The sequence below is a fragment of the Medicago truncatula genome, chromosome 3 (assembly GCF_003473485.1).
Source record: "Medicago truncatula cultivar Jemalong A17 chromosome 3, MtrunA17r5.0-ANR, whole genome shotgun sequence".
NCBI classification, from domain to species: Eukaryota; Viridiplantae; Streptophyta; class Magnoliopsida; order Fabales; family Fabaceae; genus Medicago; species Medicago truncatula.
The window spans coordinates 39,569,859-39,591,479 of NC_053044.1; the positions used below are offsets into that span (position 1 = coordinate 39,569,859).

Sequence of the window (21,621 nt, forward strand, 5' to 3'; positions counted from 1 at the left end):
AAAGAAAAAAATAGTTATTTGTCTTAAAATAACTCAAGATCGTAAAACTTTATTCATCATCATCCTTATCATGTTTTAGAAAACTTTCAGTGTTTGCAATATTAATCAATTCATAAACTTCATCATATGTGCTATAAGTCAAATTTTCTATTAACAGGTAAAAAAAAGGTGCCATCCAAAAAAGATGGCCTTGTTTGATCGAATCTCGAGAACATGCTCAGACTGCCACTGCTACCAATGATTACAAGGAAGAAGAATCACAGTCAAAATAGGATACAAAGATAACAATGGTCTTTCAACTTATAAACATCAGCCTAAAGGCTAAATCATGTCTACATAACCAAGAAGAGCCTGTCAAACTATTTACATTACAAAATTATCACAATGAACAGTGTGTTAAGTGTTAACTCTTGAAGATCACATCAAGACTTGATCAATCACCTAGCAGGCAAAGTGGCTGTCTCATGCCAACTCCAGTTTAAGTGCAGGAAATTGCTCTAGATCATGGGAAGCACTTAAGATTTTCTGCACACAATCAGTTTTGGAAAATTGGAAATTAAATTATAGTTATAATTTAAAAGAAATAGTATTATAACTAAGATCTATTGAAGTATAGCATAAACTAGTTCAATGAGATGGTAAAATATCTTAGTGAGCATTGAGACTTGAATTAAGCCCACATTTGATGTAGAAGCAACAACACATACCTGCATCATCAAAAGTAATATACTACTTCCTGAACAATATAAATTAACAGCAGCATAAAATGTTGGCACAACTACAAATAACAGTGAATTTATGTACACAGTATGTACTGTTCTTGTTCAAATTCAAAAGCATTGATGAGGTTCAAAATTCTCTTAACAATATATCTACTTATAAAGTTGGAAACAACAAATGAGACCAAAAAGTAAGAACTTAAACAGGATCTCAAAATTCAAATGCAAACAATATATTTAGGGGTTAACTGGGTGATGAACTCGAATGCAAGATCACAATCCCAAAAAAAATAGTGGTCAGAGGTTAAATTCTGCTGCACATAAGATTTTAAGGAATTTTTTTTTGGGGATTTTTTTGCCTAATTGTATCGTTAGTATGCATATAAAAGCAATAAACAAAACTGGGTTATTTAAGCTGATTATTAACTGGACAACTATGACATTGAAAGTAACAAATCACCAGAAAAACAATGTGGTCAACTCATAAATATCTCTAACAATATTTACCAGTGCAGCAACATCTGCGTCTTGTAAAATATTGCCGTCGACTTCCAATCTGGTAATAGGAAACTCGGGAAGATGTCCAGATTGTTTCTTGCCAAGCAAGTCACCAGGTCCACGTAATAATAGGTCCATATTAGCAAGATGAAACCCATCTGATGATTGCTCCAGTACTTTCAAACGATTAAGGCCACTGGCAGTTGATGATATTAATATACATTTTGACTGCCTTGTTCCGTGTCCAACTTGGCCCCTGAGTTGGTGTAATTGGGCCATTCCAAACCTCTCAGAATTCATCACAACCATCATCGATGCATCTGGAACATCAACACCAACTTCAATTACTTGAGTGGCAAGTAGTATATTCAATTCTCCAGTCCTAAACTTCCCTAACGTTTCTTCTTTTTCTTCACTTCTCATTCTCCCATGTAATAAACCACAATTGTATCCTGGAAACCGGTCTGAGATAACTTCGAGATCTGCAGAAGCAGCACGAAGCTGAGGTAACTGCTCCGAAAGTTCGATAATTGGGTAGACAAGATAAATTTTCCCCCCATCTTCCAATTCATCCATCATCATCTGGCAAAAACCCACATTTTTTACATCAATACATGGGGAAAAAAGAACAACCAAATCCTTGTTCTAATCTTATCAACTTGGAGCACATCTGCGGTTGGTTGAGAGCCAAATGATTGACAGAGTATGATTGTAAAATAATGGATGCATATCACTATGTATCACAAACCTATTATATTAGGGATTGGGTCAAAATGGTAAAAAAAAGGAAAGAGAAACAAATACAAAAATATATAAATTCCCTGATTGGGTCCAAATGCATGTGATGTGATACAAAATGATACACCTTTATATTAGAGCTATCAATATGAAATGTGTCTAGCCAACTGAACAGAGCTTTAATATATAAATAGATAGTAAATGAAATAATTTACAGTTACTGTATTCACTATACTATACAACATATACTATATTTATAGTGAGTTGGAGTTGAACTTTTTTTTTTTTAGGAAAGTAGGAGTTGAACTTGGTACTCCAAAGTTTATAACACTCACAGACACTGCACATCAATCACACGACCCTGGTGGTACATATAACATATATTCTAATGGAATTCTGCATAAAAAATCTGATTATGTGTGCATGATAGAAATGCTTCATCTTCATCTCAAGTATATATATTAATGGCATGTAAGGCATATTTTTAAGTCTCGTCATCTAGTTTTCATTGTTTAAATTATCAAAGTACACTCAATTACCAAAAAACTGGAAAATTAAGCACCAATGACAGTGCAGATAAAAATAGTATAGATTAAATTTGTCACCTTGTAGGCATCCTCAAATCCTTTGTCACTTCCCTCAATGGCATATGTTTGAACAGGAATCCTTCCTTGTGGTAAGTCGGTTATCTGTGATGACAAAAGAGTAAGCATTTGCAGCAGCAAATAATTTATAAGTACTAAATTGTGAAAATTAGTAACAATAAACCTTGTAAAACGATAACCACAAAAACTCGTTACAAAATTTGTTAAAGTCTGTTATATTTTGTATTGATGACAAAATCATAAATTATATGTCAGGAAAGACAAAAACAGATGAAACAATCCAACAAAGTAACTGATGTAGAGTGAGCTAGCTGGTTGTATTATTTATTTAAGGTTTTAATTAATTTAATTAATGACTTTTTTATTTGGTAACTATTTGGTTTAATTATTTAATATAAGGTTTTAATTTCATACTTAAGATATCTTTTAGTATTATTTGTTGATATTGATAAGAGCCCCACATTGGATGAAATATGGCCTGAAAAATGTGCTTATAAGTTGTGGGCAATCCTCACCTTATAAATCGGTTTTGTAAGGCTTGAGTTAGGTCCAATCAAAACTCTAAGATCTAGAGTCTGGTTTGACCCTCCTGGACATGTCCTGCCACTATTCCGCTGCTGTTTCCAAAAATTAGACCATTCTTATAGTTGTATACTAGTATTTGGAATCTTTTGTTGAACCCTCCTTCATTTCAAACAGTTTTCTCTAGAATTATCTTGTAGCTATCTAATCTCAAAGGCATTCTACTTTCCACTACTGGCCATTGTCGTCGCTACGACCAGCCACCGGCTGCAGTTGCTAAAACAAATTTATAACAATTTTTTGCGAAACCATCACCATCTAGATTGGAATCTACTGATCTAGAAAACCATAAAGTTTCAGATCCAACATCCATGGCATGCCCCCCCATGAGCCATTACATCTAGCAACACGCGCCCCCATGTAATTTCTAAGACTAGCATTAATATAAAAACCACCAAAGCAAACCATCTTAAAATTTGGACAGATGACCTAACTTAATCCCATAAAACTGGCTTATAAGGTGAGGACTCTCAACACAAGCCTCTTGTTCAGGAACATCAGTAGTATGGACTAATGTATGTGGGTGGAATAACAGTGATCTAAAAACACTCCATCGCGCCCAAGACTAAACATCCAGAGCGTTGAGAAGTGCAAGCTGAATAATAAAGATCTAGGATAGACTTAGAATTTGAATTTAGGGCCTAACTCAACCCCACAAAATCAGCTTATAAAGTGAAGACTGTCCAAGCTTTTTAAGCCCTACCTAGGTAGTATCTCTAGTCGATGTAGGACTATCAACATACATATTGAACAATTTAAACTTATTCAAGCAAAATGGACACAGATAGAGGGAGGAGGAAGTTTTGCATTAGAATGATGAACAGGAAAAATAAGTACCTGTGTCAGTGACATATCACCATATAAAGCAAGCGCAAGGGTCCTTGGGATAGGAGTAGCAGACATGACAAGAACATGTGGAGCCATATAATCATCAGTCTTTGAGGACTTGTCTGTAATAGCATCCTCCAGACTCGAAATTGAAGATTTATAAAATAACTGAGAAAAATAAGGAGAAGACAGTCATAATATTATAAAACAAGATCAGATAAAAAAAAAAGAAGAAAAAGAGCGATGAAGGCATCACTTGCAAATAAGAAACATCCTTTTGCAGGACTCAATATTCTGTAGCAATGAAGATATAATTGTAGAAATTACTCTATCTTGAGAGTATATCATTTCAATGAGAATGGAGCTCCTTTTATAGGAGAGAATACAGCTAATCAACTCCTTAATTTAAGGAGTGACATAATGAAAAATAAACAACCATTAAAATAGAATAACAATAAAGGAAACAATATATATTTCAACAATAATGTATAAGCATAACATGAATGTTTTCCTCTATAAGCATCATAAATTGTAACTAAAGAAGTTGGGATTAGTTAGAAGAAATAAAAATAGCCAAAATAAGGATAAAGGGTGTCATTTTGTACATTTGATAGTTGTATCTGAAAGGATGTATCTATCCTTTATGAAGGGAAATGAAATATTATCTGAAGAAAATGGTTGATCAGATGTTTCTTCAAATGACATATTCCCTGATGACCGTTGTGGGTAATAACGACATCATCCCATATACTACAACATAAATACATTTCCCAATTGAAGAACGTCAATAGAGAGTTGAATAATCAGGTTCCTACCGAATTCCTATACAACAATACTAAGCTTCTTAAAAAACACAATGAAACTGTCTTCAACCAAAAACTAAATGGCATAGCTGACAAAATTTAGTGGCACAACACTTGGATGTTGTGATATTTGGATATCAGTGTGTCCATAATGTAACTATATTAAAATCCTAGACAAAGAGAAGTGAACCACCTTACTGTTAAATCTTCCTCTTTGAATCACACCAAAGCGATGCTGCTCATCCACCACAGCAATACGTAAGGCTGAGAATTCAACGCTATCTGCAAACAAACTGTGGGTTCCAATGACGATTGAAATTTCTCCGGTCTGGATACCCTGCAACATCATATCTTGAATAAAATTATAAGAATTTCATAAGGTGCAAGAAAAGATTAACTGGTAGTTCTAACACTCAGAAAAATAAGTAATCATACCTTGCGAATAAGCCGCGATTGTTTTATTGGGATTGAACCAGTGAGTAAAGCAACAGTTGGCTTGAACTTGACCTCGTCCGAGTTTTCAAGCAACGCAAGCAAGTGTTCATAATGCTGGATTGTAACCAACTCAGATGGAACCATGAAAGCCGCCTAATAGTTAGACAAGAGTATCAATTATTAATATGCATTACATGTCAAAACTTTCTAAGATGCATAAAAATCCAAATGAAAAGCCTGGTTATAATATCCTATACATCTGATAGGCGCAATGGACGAGTCTATAGAGAGATCATTGGAAGATATTAAAGGATATTGAAGGATTAGTTATGTATAGATATATAGTGATGTAACACTGGCAACTGTCAGTCACTAGGGAATGCTGACTGACACGTGACAGTCAGCTAGAGGTCTTTATCTTTGTCTATACAGAGTCTCTTCCTCTACCTGTAAGAAAAACTAACTGAATAGAATCAAAATCTGTTACACAGAGAAGCTAGAAGCTCTCTAGAATCTTCGTCTTACATTTTCTATTATGGTATCAGAAGACGACATCGATCCGGGGGCTTCCACCCAAACCTTGCCGGTGTCCTCCGCAACACCGCGCCCTCCACCGTTGACGGTAGCTCCGCTATCGTTTTCGCATTCGCACTTGTTTTCTGCAATCTCAGAGAAACTCGATTCGGAGAACTAACTCCTTTGATGCCAGCAGGTTGAACCTGTAATCAAGGCGCATAAGATTCATCACTATCTCTTGAATCCCTCGATTCCGGTGAAATTCAAAACTCTTGAAGATGCGGCGGCGAATCGCGTTTCCGATGAGTTTGATACCTGGGAACGGCAAGATCCTCTGCTAATTCTGAATCTGAAAATCAATCCTTTTCTAAACATTTTGATGGTTCTGGTGAGTGTGATTGCTGCTCCACTCGCGGTGGCAGAGGCCATGGTGGCCGGAGTTCAGTACAATGTCGAGTTTGTCAAAGGTTTGGGCATGACGCATCAACTTGCTTTCATCGTTTCAAGAAGGACTACGTGCCTACTGTGCCTATGGAAGCACATGCTCAGTACCCCCATTCATTCTCTCCCTGGCATCATCAATCCAGTACTGGAACAGGTAGCAACTTTACTCCATCTCATGCCATGGCAAGCTAAGTCTTGACCTGTTCCCTAGGCTTATGTTCCATGGAGCTACTTTGGACCCCCACCTCGTGGTATGCCACCTCTTCCTACCTTGTCCATGCCACACTACAATCTCTATCCACCTCAGAATTTCATGCCCTCCTTTACTGGTGCACTCTCCAACCAAAACCTCAGGCACTCATGGCTAACTCTGATTCTGCTAGCTCTGTTAATTGGCACCCAGAATCTTGAGCCTCGCATCATGCAACTTATAGTGCCCAGAATATTCATCAGACTACCCCATTTGAGGGTCCAGATCAGATCTATATTGGTAACCGGCAAGGTCTGCCAGTAATTTCCTCAGGTTCCTCTCAATTTTTTTTTCACCATTAAACCCTAAATTTCAATTTGTTCTGTCTAACTTGTTACATGTTCCACACACCACGGAAAATCTTATTAGTGTAAGTCAGTTTGCTAAAGATAATAATGTTTTCTTTGAGTTCCATGCTAATTCTTGCTATGTGAAATCTCAGGCTTCCAATGAGACTCTTCTCAAAAGGGTGCTTGATAAAGATGGCTGATCTGTCCACACACCCATCACCAAAATGGCATGGTCGAACGGAAACATCGCCAAATAGTGGATATGGGACTCACATTATTAGCTCAAGCTTCATTACCTTTGCTATACTGGGATTATGCTTTTACCACAGCTGTGTATCTTATCAACAGGTTACTTACGTCTGCAATTCAGTTTGCAGTACCATACACTAAACTTTTTGGCCTAAAACCTGACTACAATTTTCTCAGAACATTTGGATGTGCTTGTTTCCCTTTACTGCGTCCATACAACAATCACAAGTTCCAATATAGGTCTCTTGAGTGTATTTTTCTTGGTTACTCCACTTCTCACAAAGGCTATAAGTGCTTATCATCTGAAGGACATCTCTATATCTCCAAGGATGTGCATTTCAATGAATATCGGTTTCCTTACTCTCATTGGAAATCAGCTTCACAATCATCTCAGGTACCACTATCTCCATTTGTACCTGCTGCTATTCCCATTGCTTCACCACCTACATCTCCTAATCACACTTCTATAACTCACTCACCACCTTTTCACAATTCACCTCCTGTTCTTAGTACCCCAACCCACATTAACAACACACCAAACTCATCGTCATCCTCCAGTTCTGCTCCCATTCCTGAATCACTGACAGCAATCCCACCATCATCCTCCAGTTCAGAACCTACCCCTGAACCAATCCACACAAAACCTATTCCAGCATACAAGAGACCTCATCTACCTAGTATTCATCCTATGAATACACGTGCCAAGATTGGTATTACATGTCCCATACTTCATCCAACTCTCTTGCTTACACATGCTTAACCCAAAACCACTAAACAAGCCTTAGCTGATCCTACCTGGCTTGCTGCAATGCAGTCAGAATATGACGCCCCGCTGAAAAACAACACCTGGATTTGTCACTCTTCCCTCCAACAGGGTCCCCATTGAATGCAAATGGGTATTTCATATCAAAGAAAATCCTGATGGAACAGTCAATAAATATAAGGCACGTCTAGCGGCGAAAGGCTTCCATCAGAGATATGGTGATGACTATACTAAAACCTGCAGTCCTGATATAAAGCCTGTTACAGTTCGCACCATTTTGTCTTTGGCCTTGTCAAAGGGTTGGCACTTTCTCAATGTAAACAATGCCTTTCTCAGTGGCACTCTTGAAGAAACGGTCTACATGACCCAGCCTCCAGGATTTGAGCACACAAACAAATCTCTAGTATGCAAGCTCAACAAGGCTCTCTATGGCCTCAAACAGGCGCCTAGAGTGTGGTTTGACAAGCTTCAAACTACTTTCCTTCAGTTTGGATTTTATGCCAGCAAATGTGATCCATCTTTCTTCATCTACTCTAAGGACAATTGTCTCATCTATATGATCGTTTATGTTGGAGACATGATTGTCACTGGTAACAATACACCTTTACTTCAACAGCTGGTGTCTCACCTTAACTCAGCTTTTTCCTTAAAAGATCTTGGCGCCTTGAAATATTTCCTCGGTATTGAAGTCAAACCTCAGTCAAATGGCTCTCTTCTTATTACACAAAGCAAGTATGTGAGAGATCTTCTAGCCAAAACCGACATGCAGGAGGCAAAGTCACTTCCTTCTCCCATGATTTCTGATTTAAAGCTGTCTAAAGATGGATCCACCCCTTTCTCAGATCCTACTCTCTGTAGGTCTATTGTTAGGGCCCTCCAATACGCAGTAAGTACTCGGCCAGACATTTGTTTTTCAGTCAATAAAGTGTGCCAGTTTATGTCTAATCCATTAGAATCTCATTGGACCACTGTCAAACGTATTGAGGCATCTTAAGGGTACTCTGAGTTGGGGCCTTCTTGTCAGACCCATCCCTACCTATCCTCTCTCTATATTGGCCTACTGTGATGCAGACTGGGGGTCAGATCCTGATGACCGTAGCGTAGATGCATGTGTATTCTTAGGTCCGAACTTAATTTCATGGTGGGCAAAGAAACAAGCTGTTATTGCCAGATCAAGTACAGAGGCTGAATACAGCAGCTTAGCACTGGCCAAATCTGAGTTACTGTGGGTACAGTCTTTCCTCTCTGAGTTAGGAGTCTCTTTCACCAGTCCTAAGGTTCTTGTGATAACATGAGCACTGTTGCTGAGCTCACAATCCTGTCCTTCATGCCAGATCAAAACATATGGAGCTAGACTTAAGGTTATCCAAAAGAAGCTTTTTGTCTCCAACGTTCCTGGACAGGTTAAGGTTGTTGACATTATGACTAAGGCTCTACCTCCTACCAGATTTGAAGGCTTGAGAACCAAGCTAACTGTGTGTTGCAGCCCCACAGTCTAGCTTGCGGGGGAGTATTAAAGGATTAGTATGTATAGATATATGGTGATGTAACACTGGCAACTGCCAGTCACTAGGGAACGCTGACTGACATGTGTCAGTCATCTAGAGGTCTTTATCTTTGTCTATATATTGTCTCTTCCTCTTCCTGTAACTGTAATGAAAAACTCTAACTGAATAGAATCAAAGTTTGTTACACAAAGAAAAGCTAGAAGCTCTCTAGAATCTTCATCTTACATTTTTCTATTAGAAGAGGAGACAGGGAGGCAGGAGGGAGTAACTTAATCAAACACATGGCAGTATAGGAGAGGAGGGGGGATTGAGGTTTCATGACGTGTACGATGGATATGTTTGAGAAGTAAAACCAAATGGGAAAGGCATAAGAGAATTGAGTAGTTCAGGTGGGTTGGACTGATAAGGGATCATGTCTGTTCTCAGCTTGGTTCTTCAATTTTCTGTTATATTACAATTTTGTAAGTAACCAGGTTCCACTCCATTGTCAATTATATTATATGTTCTATAGTTTTGTATTAAATTAGTAACACTCTGGATATGATGTGTTCTCTCCTTCAAGTCAGTTTATGTTTCTATCTCTGTTTGATTCCTATAAATATCCATCACTTTAATGACAAATGAAGGGAATAAATTGACAGGCTAACAGCATGCAAAATAAAAAGGGCGAAGTACCTGGTAGCCAGAGCCAATAACTTCCATGCATGCAAGAAAAGCAACAATAGTTTTCCCACATCCAACATCACCCTGAAAGTGTCACAAGATAACATCAGACGGGAATATTCATGTTCATCTATTAACTACAAGAGATCAATGAAAAAGATCTAATATTAGAATGATTTTTACTTTAGCAATATTATTCATGTCTGAGAATGTTTTATTGAGGCTTCCATTTGGGAGGAGGATCTTTTATCATCCAATCTCAAAGGAACTTTCTACTATTATCTTAACCATATTAATCTTAATCCCCAAAGAACAAAAAAGGTTGGTTATTCTAATCCAGAATTATCTTGAAAGATTTGAAGTTTAGACCTGGGAGCTGTTGTTAGAATTCACACATGAAAGTTATTGGAAATTTTTTAATTGAATCCGTATTTACATGCTTGAGGGGTTTGTTTCATATCACCCAATTTCTAACATTACTTTTTCTATTGTTTGTACGTACGTGAAGCAAGAAGTGGATGGAATAATGTATAAATATGGCGATAGTAAAACAACAACATAAGAAAAATCAAAACCTGAAGTAGCCGACTCATTGGAACCGGCCTTTTTAAATCCCAAATAATTTCTGAAACAGCTTGCAGTTGACCGGAAGTAAGAGGATAGGGAAGGAGCTCCAAAACCTTCTTGGTGAGACAGGACCATTCCTTTGTACAGTGTTATTTTCTGGTCTTCTATACTTATCTAGCAACCCAACCTTTTCTACTTGTGTACCAAGACCTTCGAGCATTTGGAATAATTGTCCTAACTGACAAAAGACAGAACAGAATTAGATCAAATAAAAAAAAAAAAAGATTTCAGTATATAAGAAGAACGATAAATTATTACAAGGAAACATGATAGAGCGCAATATATAATGGGTGAAAAGGTCAAACAATTACTGCAGATGCCCAGCATACAGTTCACCAGAAGTGTAATTCAAAAGCATTGGGAACTCCAGAACATTAAAGAAAAATTTATGCTCAACTGCATGTAAGTTTAGGTTAAATTTTTCAATAGAAACTCTTACAGTTGGGTTGGACTGAAAGAAAACCAGATTGTAACGTGAGGAATGTCTCCCACTTATAAAAACTTTTTCATCAAAAACAATTCCAAATTTAACATCAAGATGATAAGCCAAACATTGACCAAGCAAAAAGAACTGAAGCATACAAAGGATGCGTTTGGATAAATAGCTTGATTAAATGCTTATTTAAAGAGCTACTCCGCGGAGCTTAAAAAGCTGCTAATTCATAAGCCTAGTTGTTGATCCGTACCATGAACAATGGTCATTAGTAACTTTCAAATAGATACCTAAAATAAATGGATTCACATATGACACCATGTACCCAAACATAAGCTGGATAATGGTAGCAAAATAAAAAGAAAAGGTTTAGAAATGTACACAGATGATACAGCACACTAAATGTGACAAAACTATAATCTCACCTGCAGGTAAAAAAATTCATCAAATATCAGTCTCTTGCGGGCCAGATCAGCTTCACTAATATCCTTTGGTTTGTGAATTCCAAAATATGCCTGTTTTTTTAGTATTGAAGAATTTAAAATTTCAGTTAAAGTATACAGAAGCAGATGACAGTGAAGATTCAGACAATATGAAATGAGTCAGTAATTTTTTCTTAGGCATAGAGACCATTGCATATGTAGAAAGAGTGAAAACAGAGACATGATGCAGAAACCATGTGATATAACTACACAATCGAATCCATTTTATATAGGCTTAATTCAATAAATACAAATAAATATAAGTGATTATGTTCCTGTATAATATGCCTAATAATTTTAATGATCCTAATTAAAGTAAACAAATCATAAAATATAAAATAAAAATTAATCCGAACAAACTATCTGGGATGCTCTAAAATGGTCCAAAATATAAAAAAAAATATTATGGGACATTTCTCAGACTTTCTAACATTCCCTCTCAATCTAAAGCTTGCTAAGTTTTCAACTTGTTACAAGAAAACATATATCTCAACTGTGCAAAAGAAGGTTGCTAGAAAGATAGCTTGGCTTGAATGATTATCAGCCCATGTACATTTTCCTTCTTTTAAGGCATGGTCATATTAAGAATACTTGTTATCTCTTTTTTCGAGCTTTACTTTCGCTCTCATCCTCAACAAAAAAAAAAAATATACCCCTAATATTGTAACACTTATGCAATTCATCAGCAGGATCAAACATATATCTCACACAATAATTAAAGTTTATACAGCCAAGTGTGTGACTATCGTCAGGTTTCATATGGTAGGTAGGCTTCATCAATAGAATAAATAGATCTAAAAGAGATACTTACATCATGAAGACTTAAGAGTCCAAATTCCTCTCTAATGTCTTTAGGAATTGGATCAACAATGACTGGCAAGGCATGTAAAGCTCTAGAAGAAATAAAAGAAATATATTTAATACATTGTTAGTTATAAGATTTGAGAAGAATTTATTGAAAACTATTAATAGATGACCACAGTACTAGCATAATATACATAATTGCAAACCAAAAACTAGGAGAACCAATCTCTCTTAGTCTCCTAATACCAAAAATACAGAAATATAATTGTACAAATTAAAAAGAAAATAAGGGTAAAAAAAATTATAATCTAATCACACAACGCTCACCCTCAAATCCATTAAATGAATATCCATCTTTCCTACTTGCCAATAAACTCAAAAAGTCTCTATGAGAGTCCCTTGCTTAATACATCTACCAACTTACATAAATAAGGTCATTACTCATTAGTTAAATTTTTCTTGATTAAGTGTCAGTCTATCTCAATATGCTGCTGCCAAGGATCCGTGTATACAGAGTCTCCTAAATTGGAAGCTATATACCAATTTTGAAAGGAATGTAATAAATATATTTGTTGACCATAACAGCACATACATGATTTACATTATATTTAGAAATTGTGCATAACATCAAGATATCATAAGATATTTTCATGTGTGTGAAGTTTGAGAATAATTAACCAATCAAGTATTTGATAATAGACCGTTCCTAACTGTTCGGACTTAGAATAATGGGAAGCTTTCGAGATTGGAGTTAAGAAATTAATTAGGGGCTATTAGTTGTTAAGTTTGTTAGACTTTCTGCTTTTCTTGCTATTAACCCTATGATTTATAAATGGGACTAAGCTCCCTTTAGGATGATTATGAATTCATTTTATGAAAGTTGTAAACTAGAAAATGCTCTCTAGTGAGGGGAAAGTGCTATCTTGGGGTAGCCTTTGAGTGCAAGGTTGTCATCTTCATTATAAACCTTCTGTAGCTTATCTTTCAATCCTATATCTCATTCAATCGATAATAACAAAAAGTTATTCAAAAAATTCTTCTTTTCTCAATTTTATTGATCAATCTTTATTTTAGTTGGAATTATTCTCTTGTTTATTCATTTCTGCCAAGTTTTGGGAATCAATAATCTTAACAACAGTCATGTCAAAATACCACTGTTCAAACACGAATAAATTATAATATCTTTGTTTTTGTATGTAAAATGATATGGTAGGCTTCCCGCATTGGGCATTTTTCAAATTAATCAACATCCACTTGCAATGGTTGTCTTTTTTTTTCATCCACTTGCTAAATAAGCCTTCCTCATATAATACCTACAAAGCTACAATATAGTAGGTTACAAACCTACTATGCAAGTTTGTCATATTTGGATTTATTTTTCTATATATACATGTTGCCTTTGTTGAAGTGCATTCCATCCCCTGAACCCTTCATACGCTCTCTTTGGTATGTGAATCACTTGAACCCTTCATACTCTCTTTGCTAAGTGAACTACTGTTGTTTTTTCTTTCTATTATTTATGCATATCTATAAATTTGTCCTTCATTCTGAGATTTATCTCCATAATTGTGCTCCATGCTCTAAATTTGTAATGATGCAAGTGGTCCATTGGAGGATATAAATCAACAAATTTTGTTATTTGTATGTAGTCTTCTATACAAGATATGTAAAATCCATGATTTCTTCTTCTGTATTTCTGCATTTGTCTGTTCAACAACTTTATGCATGCAATTTTATGTCTCTTTTTTGTCTCCAATCCATAGGTTTACACGTTTTACTCATGGGACTCTTGAAGCAACCACACCAGCAACATGAAACACACCAACAAAAATACACAATTAGTCCCTAAGGTTTAAATTTTATTTTGAAAGGAAAGATGGTTAAAGTGTGAAAGAAATATTGAATCTTTTAATGTTTATGTAATCTGTCCAAGTAGTAAATATAGTTTAACAAAAAGGTTCTCATGTTTATTCAAGAATTCAGTCTATCAATTATTGAGTAGTGTCTGAAGCAAACACACCAGCAACATGTTATATTAAGTTTAAATTTTGTATTTTAAATTATAAAATGCAATCTATCTAAACACACATTTAAAAAAGAAAACTAACAGATTTTCTGAGCAGTTCTTGCATTCTATTCCAGGTTGGTCCAAAAAACTAACAGATTTTGTATTTATAACATCCAATAGTCCAAAAAAGTACATAAACCATGTAAAATTGGAAGCATTTTGCTTGAATTATCTCATACTATACTGCCAACATGAACATACTCCCATCCAGACATAATCTGGAGCTTGTCTGAGCCACAACTTATCTAATTATATAATTTTTGTAACATAAGTCTGATATACTTTTCTGATCATATGTATATCTGAATACATTCTACTGAGTATATATTTCCTTATACATAAATATTAGGGTATCTCTCATGATAATGCATTGTGCAATTAAATATGTGTTTTAGCCTCATTTTGCCATCAGAAATTCATCCGGGATCAAAAGGAATGTTCGTACTTGATTCAATGGCGTTCTAAATGAAAAATCAATGTTTTGTTGCGTAAAAATTACATTCCCGGGGTTGGTAATCGATTACCGGTATGTGGTAATCGATTACCGGTATGTGGCAATCGATTACCACAGTAAAACATATACTTAAAGCATAGCAAGGCAAACATATACTTAAATCGACACAACCATCGTATGGGGTACTAATTAACTTAATTTAATCTAAGATAATTATTTATCTCACTCAAACATAATCATAAACTATCTAAAAGGTGGGTTCTACAACTAAAGGAACTCACCGCGACTTATCTAACCACTTTCAACAGCTTAAGCTCCACCTTCTGCTTAAGCCTCTGTCTGCCAAGCTCTTGCTTCTGTCTTCTCCAGTCCCCTAAATCCAATTCCTACTTGTTTTTGTCAGCCCAATATGCATAAACATCACAGAGACCTTGCCTTCACTAGCTTATCTCCAAACTTTAAGTCTCAAGCTCCTACATTCTTGCTTCAGCTTATGCTTATTCTTCAATTTCTTTCCAAGCTCTCCTACTTCAAACCAAATGTTTAAAATCAGTTTCTTTAAGTGCTCCTAAGCCTCCAGGGAATCAGAGTGACATGAAAAGACGATCCTCATGTTCCGAACATCTCACTTACCGGTTTGTATGGCTATGTCAAACCCGCAGGGTCCACCCTGCAAATTCCAGCATCAGTACCTTAACTTTCACAATTTAATTAAAATACTAAACAATATCCGTTTTGAGCAAACGACCACTCATTGGAAAGCTTAGGGTGTCAGGATTACAAATATAATTTTTGTTTTGAGGGTTAACCATTCAATTGGTTCAGTTTAACAAAAGAGCGGGTATTGGTACATAAACATGACTGAAACTTTCTCAAACTTGTAGGCAGCTTTTCTCCTACTATACTTAATGAAATTTAACAACTCTAGTGTCTAAACTATAGGAAATTTTGTCTTCTTTACATTGGATTAAGAATCATTAACATATGACCTATTTTCAGAGAGTTATGCTAATTTTACCACAGGTATGTTTACACGAATTTCACACAAACAACTCTTCTTTTATATGAACTTGCAAACCAAACATATACAATCCAATAATAGCCAAAACCAGTCCATTTAAACTTATAAAATCCCTTTATTTTCCATCTTTTAGGGTCTCAGGTTTGGCATGAAAGAGAAAGAAAGGAATAAAGAGAGAAGGTTTAATTCATCTTACCTCAGTTTCTAGACATCCAAAGCTTGATTTTCATGAGAATTTCGTACATGCAATAGGAGGGTTTGAAGAAAAGAAATGTGGGGGTTTTTGGTTTGATTCTAAACAGGAGGGAAAATGGAGAATTTGAGCAAAATATTACTGGAAATGGGTTTCTTTGATGATGGGTTTATGATTTTCATTCATGGATGTGCTTGATTTTGAGGGATTGGTGAGGAAGGAATTTGCAGGTGATGACCAAGGTGAAGAAGAGAGGATGGCGTCTGAGAAAAGAAGAGAGAGATATAATGAAAATTCTGATTTTCATTCCGAGAAATGATATTTGAACATAAATGACAACTTTTGCAACAACTTTCTTTCTTATACTCACGTTACTTTTTACTTTATCTCTCTATTGCTATGATTTTTGTGCCAATACCACATTTTTCTTTGTAAAATATGGTTGTCAAATAAGTTGTCACCAAATTGGTTGTTCAAATAACACTCCTCTTTCATTCCTCTTATTAATCACATTTAACCCTTTCCTCTTTTACTATTTTGCCCCTCCTTTTACTACTAAAACATAATTGTTTCTTTTCATCAATATTTCTCCAATTTACTATATAAAATTTTATCTCATCCTTTATTTGGAGTCTCTAATTCACACCATTATTATTAATGAGAGCTGGATTATTACAATTGTCTTGGTAGTTTGAACTCAATGTTGATTTATTGACTTTGAAATCAACAACGATATAAATCGGTGTGTTAATCAATATGGTTGTATTGCTCTTATTTAATTTCTGAAATTTGTTTTTATGTTTTTTGTGTCTCGCTCGATATTTATGAAAATTCTTTAATGTTGTCATTATGTTTATGTTTTTTCTTTTATATTAGATAATTTGAGGCTCATATTGGTTCTTTCATTTATAAAATATTGTTGGTATCCACCCGTGCGTGCGTCACGCACGGGCACTAGACTAGTTCTTTCCATACTGCAAATGGTTTCTAACCCTAACCTAGAAATTTTTCCACAAAAGAATAATTTTACAAATAAGATTGTGACACGCAAGAATTTGGAAGCACAAACCTTGCAATGATGTCCCGAAGGAATGTTGGGTTCAAACCCCCTTTTGAAGGGTAGATACAATATGGCCTCTCTTTTGCGCAAAGGGATAAATCTTTCCCATCTTCAAGCACATCAATATTAAATTCTCTTATCTCGTAGTGACCTTTAGCAGGCATAGTCTTAACCTACTTCAAAAAGCAAAAATTATGTACATTCTTACGAAATTCTTGGATTAAAACAGAATATTCACATATAAGATGCGGGGGAAAAGAGGTTTATCGTAGTGCAATCATGAAAGTATGACAGAAGCAAAGCAAACTCAAATACTCAATCATACAAATATAATAAGAATTTCAACCATCTGACGAACTTAGAATACCTTCAAAATATTTTACAAGGAGAGAATGACTAATAGATTAACATAATTTCTTATTAGGGACCTTAACGTTTAAGGATGCCAAACTTAGGTATTTTGAGATAACTTCCTATAGAATATGATTAGCTAGTACCTTATCCGTTAACTTTGGGACGAAAACCCTAACTTTAGGATGTTTCCTAGAGTTAACTTTACAATGTGTAGTGACTCTTGTATTTATAATACTATGTGGGCCGAGCCCATGTGCTCAAGATTACATCCTAATGACTCTTATTATAAAAATTTTAAACGGTGTGATTAAATAAAATATTGTAGAACATTAACCCGTTGCTGAAAATCAAAGGATCTCAACTACAGAATTTTAGTTACGGGCCTAAACTTATATATATGAAAGAAAAAAGATATATAATGATTTTCTATATTGGAAAAACACCCAAGTCCCGCATTGCGACATAGCCTAAATAGAGCTTATCAAGCAAGGGTAATCCTCGGATTAAAACTAACTTTGTGGGGTTGAATTAGGGGAAGGTCCTTATACTAATAACACTATTCTTTACTATTAAAAACAAAGACTTCTTCTTGGCAGTATTTGATTTGTATGTCATTTTAAATTTAATTCCACTATAAGCCCTTGCAAGGGTTGGTAGCGAGAATTGCAGCATGCCTTGACCTAGAACAACATCCCCTCCCGAAAGTCTTCCATTAAACACAATAAGTAAACAATCTATCATTTAAACATTATTTGCAGTCAAGAGATATCACTCACTCACAATTACTAAAGCATGTTTGAAGTTTGAACATATACTAGTGGTGTGAAATTTGCTTTAGATATTTTGCCCTTGAGAGAATTTGGGATCCCCCAACCTTCTCCTCTTTAACAAAGGAAGCAAAACACCGCCCTTAAACTTGGGTTTTCAGAGTGATTGCTCTGCAGTGCCTTGTACAATTCAACAGCCAATATACCTAAGAATACTGAACTAATTGAGCCAACTAATAAAAATATCAAGGCTCCCCAAGCAAGTATTTTATTTGGGGTATGCAACTATACATGGCTCAAACTCGGCCTCACATTAAGAATGCAATGCAGTTGCTTACTTCACATAGTTCATTTATGTCGAAGGCCTATCATTTGCCTTCAATACTCATATTTAGGCGAACATCTAAGAACTTCAGGAAAAATAAATTCATCTACATTGAAAACTTGCAGTACAGCATAAAAATGGGTTAGGGAAGACAAGTAAAAAAAAAAACTCACCTTGCCACTCACACATGCTATGTCTCTCACTTGATACTTGTTCGCAATACTATTTAGGAAACCTTTAAAAGTAAAACTTGTGCCACGGAAAAATCTCTTTAAATGCAAATAAACTGTCTTTGTTTTCCCAACTTTGTCGGTTACCTAGAAGTATATTACTCGCAACCTCATTCAAGTGAGAGAAAAAAAGTGTAGGAGAGTGCATATGCCAATAGAGAAGGATAAAAACTTGCATAAATCTGGTTAACAAATGATACACAGGATAGTCACCTTGAAGATAAGACTTCTCCAACAAACATCAAATATTGCCCATCATAAATGTTCCCATGTGCATTCTGTAGATTAGCATATGATCGTGGAAAATGGTGCAGCAATTTCCGTAACTACATGTAAAGAATCGGATTAATGTCGAATCCAATCCATCTTTAAAATCTGAAAATCCAAAGAACTACTACACATATTCCAAAAGGCGGCAGTTTTTGGTACCCACCGTGTGAAACCCACAGTTATCTAGTTGCTCACGTTGCTTCTTAGTTAATCCAGGTAAGCAATTGACAGATGTGTCGAGAGATAACTCATTAAGTGTAAGGTTTGACTGTGACTGCAGCCCCACTTTCTTTTGAGAATCTTCCCTAGTAAATCCAATTTTTCCTCATATATTGAAGACACTGATTGAGGTGTTAAAGGACAAGGAAAAGAATCATCTTTTCGTAATGGTGAAGATGTTAAACTAGAATCGTATAAATGTTGTTCAAAATCTTTGGTTTCCGAAATGATATTTGTTTCAGAATATGCTGTGGTCCCATCATACAAACCCACTTGAGGAGGACTACCCAAAGTAATTGATGGAAATATCCTACACATCAAGGAGATGTCGAAATCATCTACTGCATCTTTCCGATTCATTTTAGATTTCATTTCACCGCTTCCATTTCCAATTAGATCAGGAATGTTATGATCCATAAGAGCAAATACCTGCAAGTAAAATGAATTTCAATCAATGTTACATTTAATACAGGCAGTCATAAGCATTTAATTAATAATATCAAAACATTTCTTATCAGCTGAAACATTCAAAGCGATCTACTATAAAAAGTAATGACCAAATGGCATCTATCAATATTATATACAAGATTGATAAAAGAATGTGAAGAGAATAGGCATGTGAATTTCCAGTGACGGGTTAGGCAATAACACATTTGATACATGTATCTCTCTGCCTGTAAGAGTTATCCAGCCACACCCACCATAAATTCCTCCATACATCACAATCTCAATTGAGAAGCACAACCAAATCAGTCTGCTATAAGCTGCAATGGACCCAAACTTGCTATATATACTCAATTTTAACCATTGAATCACAGCTCCTTACTATTGTATTGGATCTTTAAGTCAAGCACGATAAGAGTATCTACGCAGATTAGAACGCAATCCCGGTCTAAGCTAGAATACTTACTCACAAACCAGGTAGAATAGAACAAACCACCCAACAAATTAAATCTGACATTAATATAGAGGTAGGTGTTGTCTTTCTTCATGTATTCATACAAGAATTTGAGTATAGAACAACAAAACAAATGCCTTTTCCCATTGAATGGGGTCAACTATATTGCTCGACAACAACAACATCATAGTGTCCTATTGTAAATCACAAACAATGAAAAATCTTCCATTTAAGTATTAACAAAAGGAAAGTATCGTCTAAGGATAAGTTAAGCAAGTGTTCGAAGTTTGGACGTATCAGTTTTCTATCATTGTAAGTAAGTATTCCTCAATTTCATCAGTCCCCCTCAAAATCCTATGTATAAGATATTCTTCTATTTCATCATCATTTAGTACTATAGCGCCACTGTCATTTAATCCTATCCTAGCGTAGCACTTGTATCCTATTTACAACTTTGAAATATAACAGAAATGTTTTCTATAAATCACTGGAAAGTAGAAAGTCAAAAACAAAAAGAAAAACTGAAATCACTTCATCATATACAACAAAAAGCTCCACGCAAATTAACAGATACCATTCTACAAAAGCATTGATCTACCTTCTTACGCAACTTTACAGTGCTCTTTACGCCGTGCTGGTCTATTTCAACAACCTTCTGGTCTGTAAATTTATGCTTCATCCGGTAACACATTTTCGAAAACTTAAAAGGGAGAAAATTACAACACCTGAAATGAAACAAGCAACAAAAATCAAGCCCGTGTCTTTGTCCTTAATTTTCACCATCCTTACATACACTTATACCTATATATAAAGGAGATACATAGTTTTGGTGTAGTATTTTTTCTTCCAATTATACCATTCATCAAAACTATTATGTTGAACCATTTTATCCTTTTTACAATATTACTTAAAATTTTAATTGAAAAAAGGTAGTTACATCTCATTACAATAGGAACAAAATCTTTTCAAAATAAAAGGAAGAACCCACATTGTAAAAAAAAAACTCGGTATCGGGTCTAAGAGCCAACTAATCTGGGAGACTAATCCCACCATCCACTAGCAGGGGTCTGGTTAAAGCCAGAGCAAAGCCCTATATGAACTAGTTTGAACCTGAGACCTCAAGAGGAGCACAGTCCGAGGTTCAAGTCTACACCACCAGGTCAACCCCGGAGGTTCATAGGGAACTTATTTCGATCTTATCTACCAAAATTATTTGAGTGCGGTATATGCTAAAAAATTTAAGCATGTTAGTGACCGTTTTTGCGCCAGTGATAATTAGGCAAAGAATGATGAAATGAGAAGAATATGCAATATTATACCTCATTTTAGTGCTGAAAGGGTTTGAATAACCAGTCTTCCCTTGAAAGAGTATAACAGTTCTTGCAACTCATGCACTGAAAAGACTGAAGAATCACCTCAGGAAATAGAACATCAATGAAATGAAGATGCAAAAACAGCATTTTGTTCAAATTCAGCAGCATAATTTAACCATTGCATGAAAATAATATAATCTAGGTCAGTTGAT

General features: G+C 35.4%; 1 protein-coding gene and 2 long non-coding RNA genes across 3 annotated transcripts; 1 reads left to right on the forward strand and 2 right to left on the reverse strand.

The window, feature by feature from the left end:
• Positions 1–158: 158 nt before the first annotated feature.
• On the reverse strand, positions 159–20,787 carry LOC25489600 (ATP-dependent DNA helicase homolog RECG, chloroplastic). Its single transcript, XM_039832078.1, is given in 16 exon segments — positions 159–468; positions 471–525; positions 1,227–1,799; positions 2,561–2,644; positions 3,980–4,138; positions 4,967–5,110; positions 5,209–5,361; positions 9,904–9,975; positions 10,467–10,600; positions 10,603–10,696; positions 11,377–11,466; positions 12,245–12,326; positions 17,043–17,206; positions 18,653–18,796; positions 19,472–19,627; positions 20,695–20,787. Coding segments are annotated over 16 exon segments (2,232 nt in total). The 3' UTR covers positions 159–433.
• LOC120579416 (uncharacterized) lies at positions 13,407–17,021 on the reverse strand. The gene is made up of 2 exons (XR_005645212.1): positions 15,977–17,021; positions 13,407–15,429 (listed from the first exon to the last, which is right to left on the reverse strand). It is a non-coding gene; the product is annotated as an uncharacterized lncRNA (long non-coding RNA).
• Positions 15,429–16,204, forward strand: LOC120579417 (uncharacterized). Its single transcript, XR_005645213.1, has 2 exons — positions 15,429–15,782; positions 15,914–16,204. It is a non-coding gene; the product is annotated as an uncharacterized lncRNA (long non-coding RNA).
• Positions 20,788–21,621: the final 834 nt, after the last annotated feature.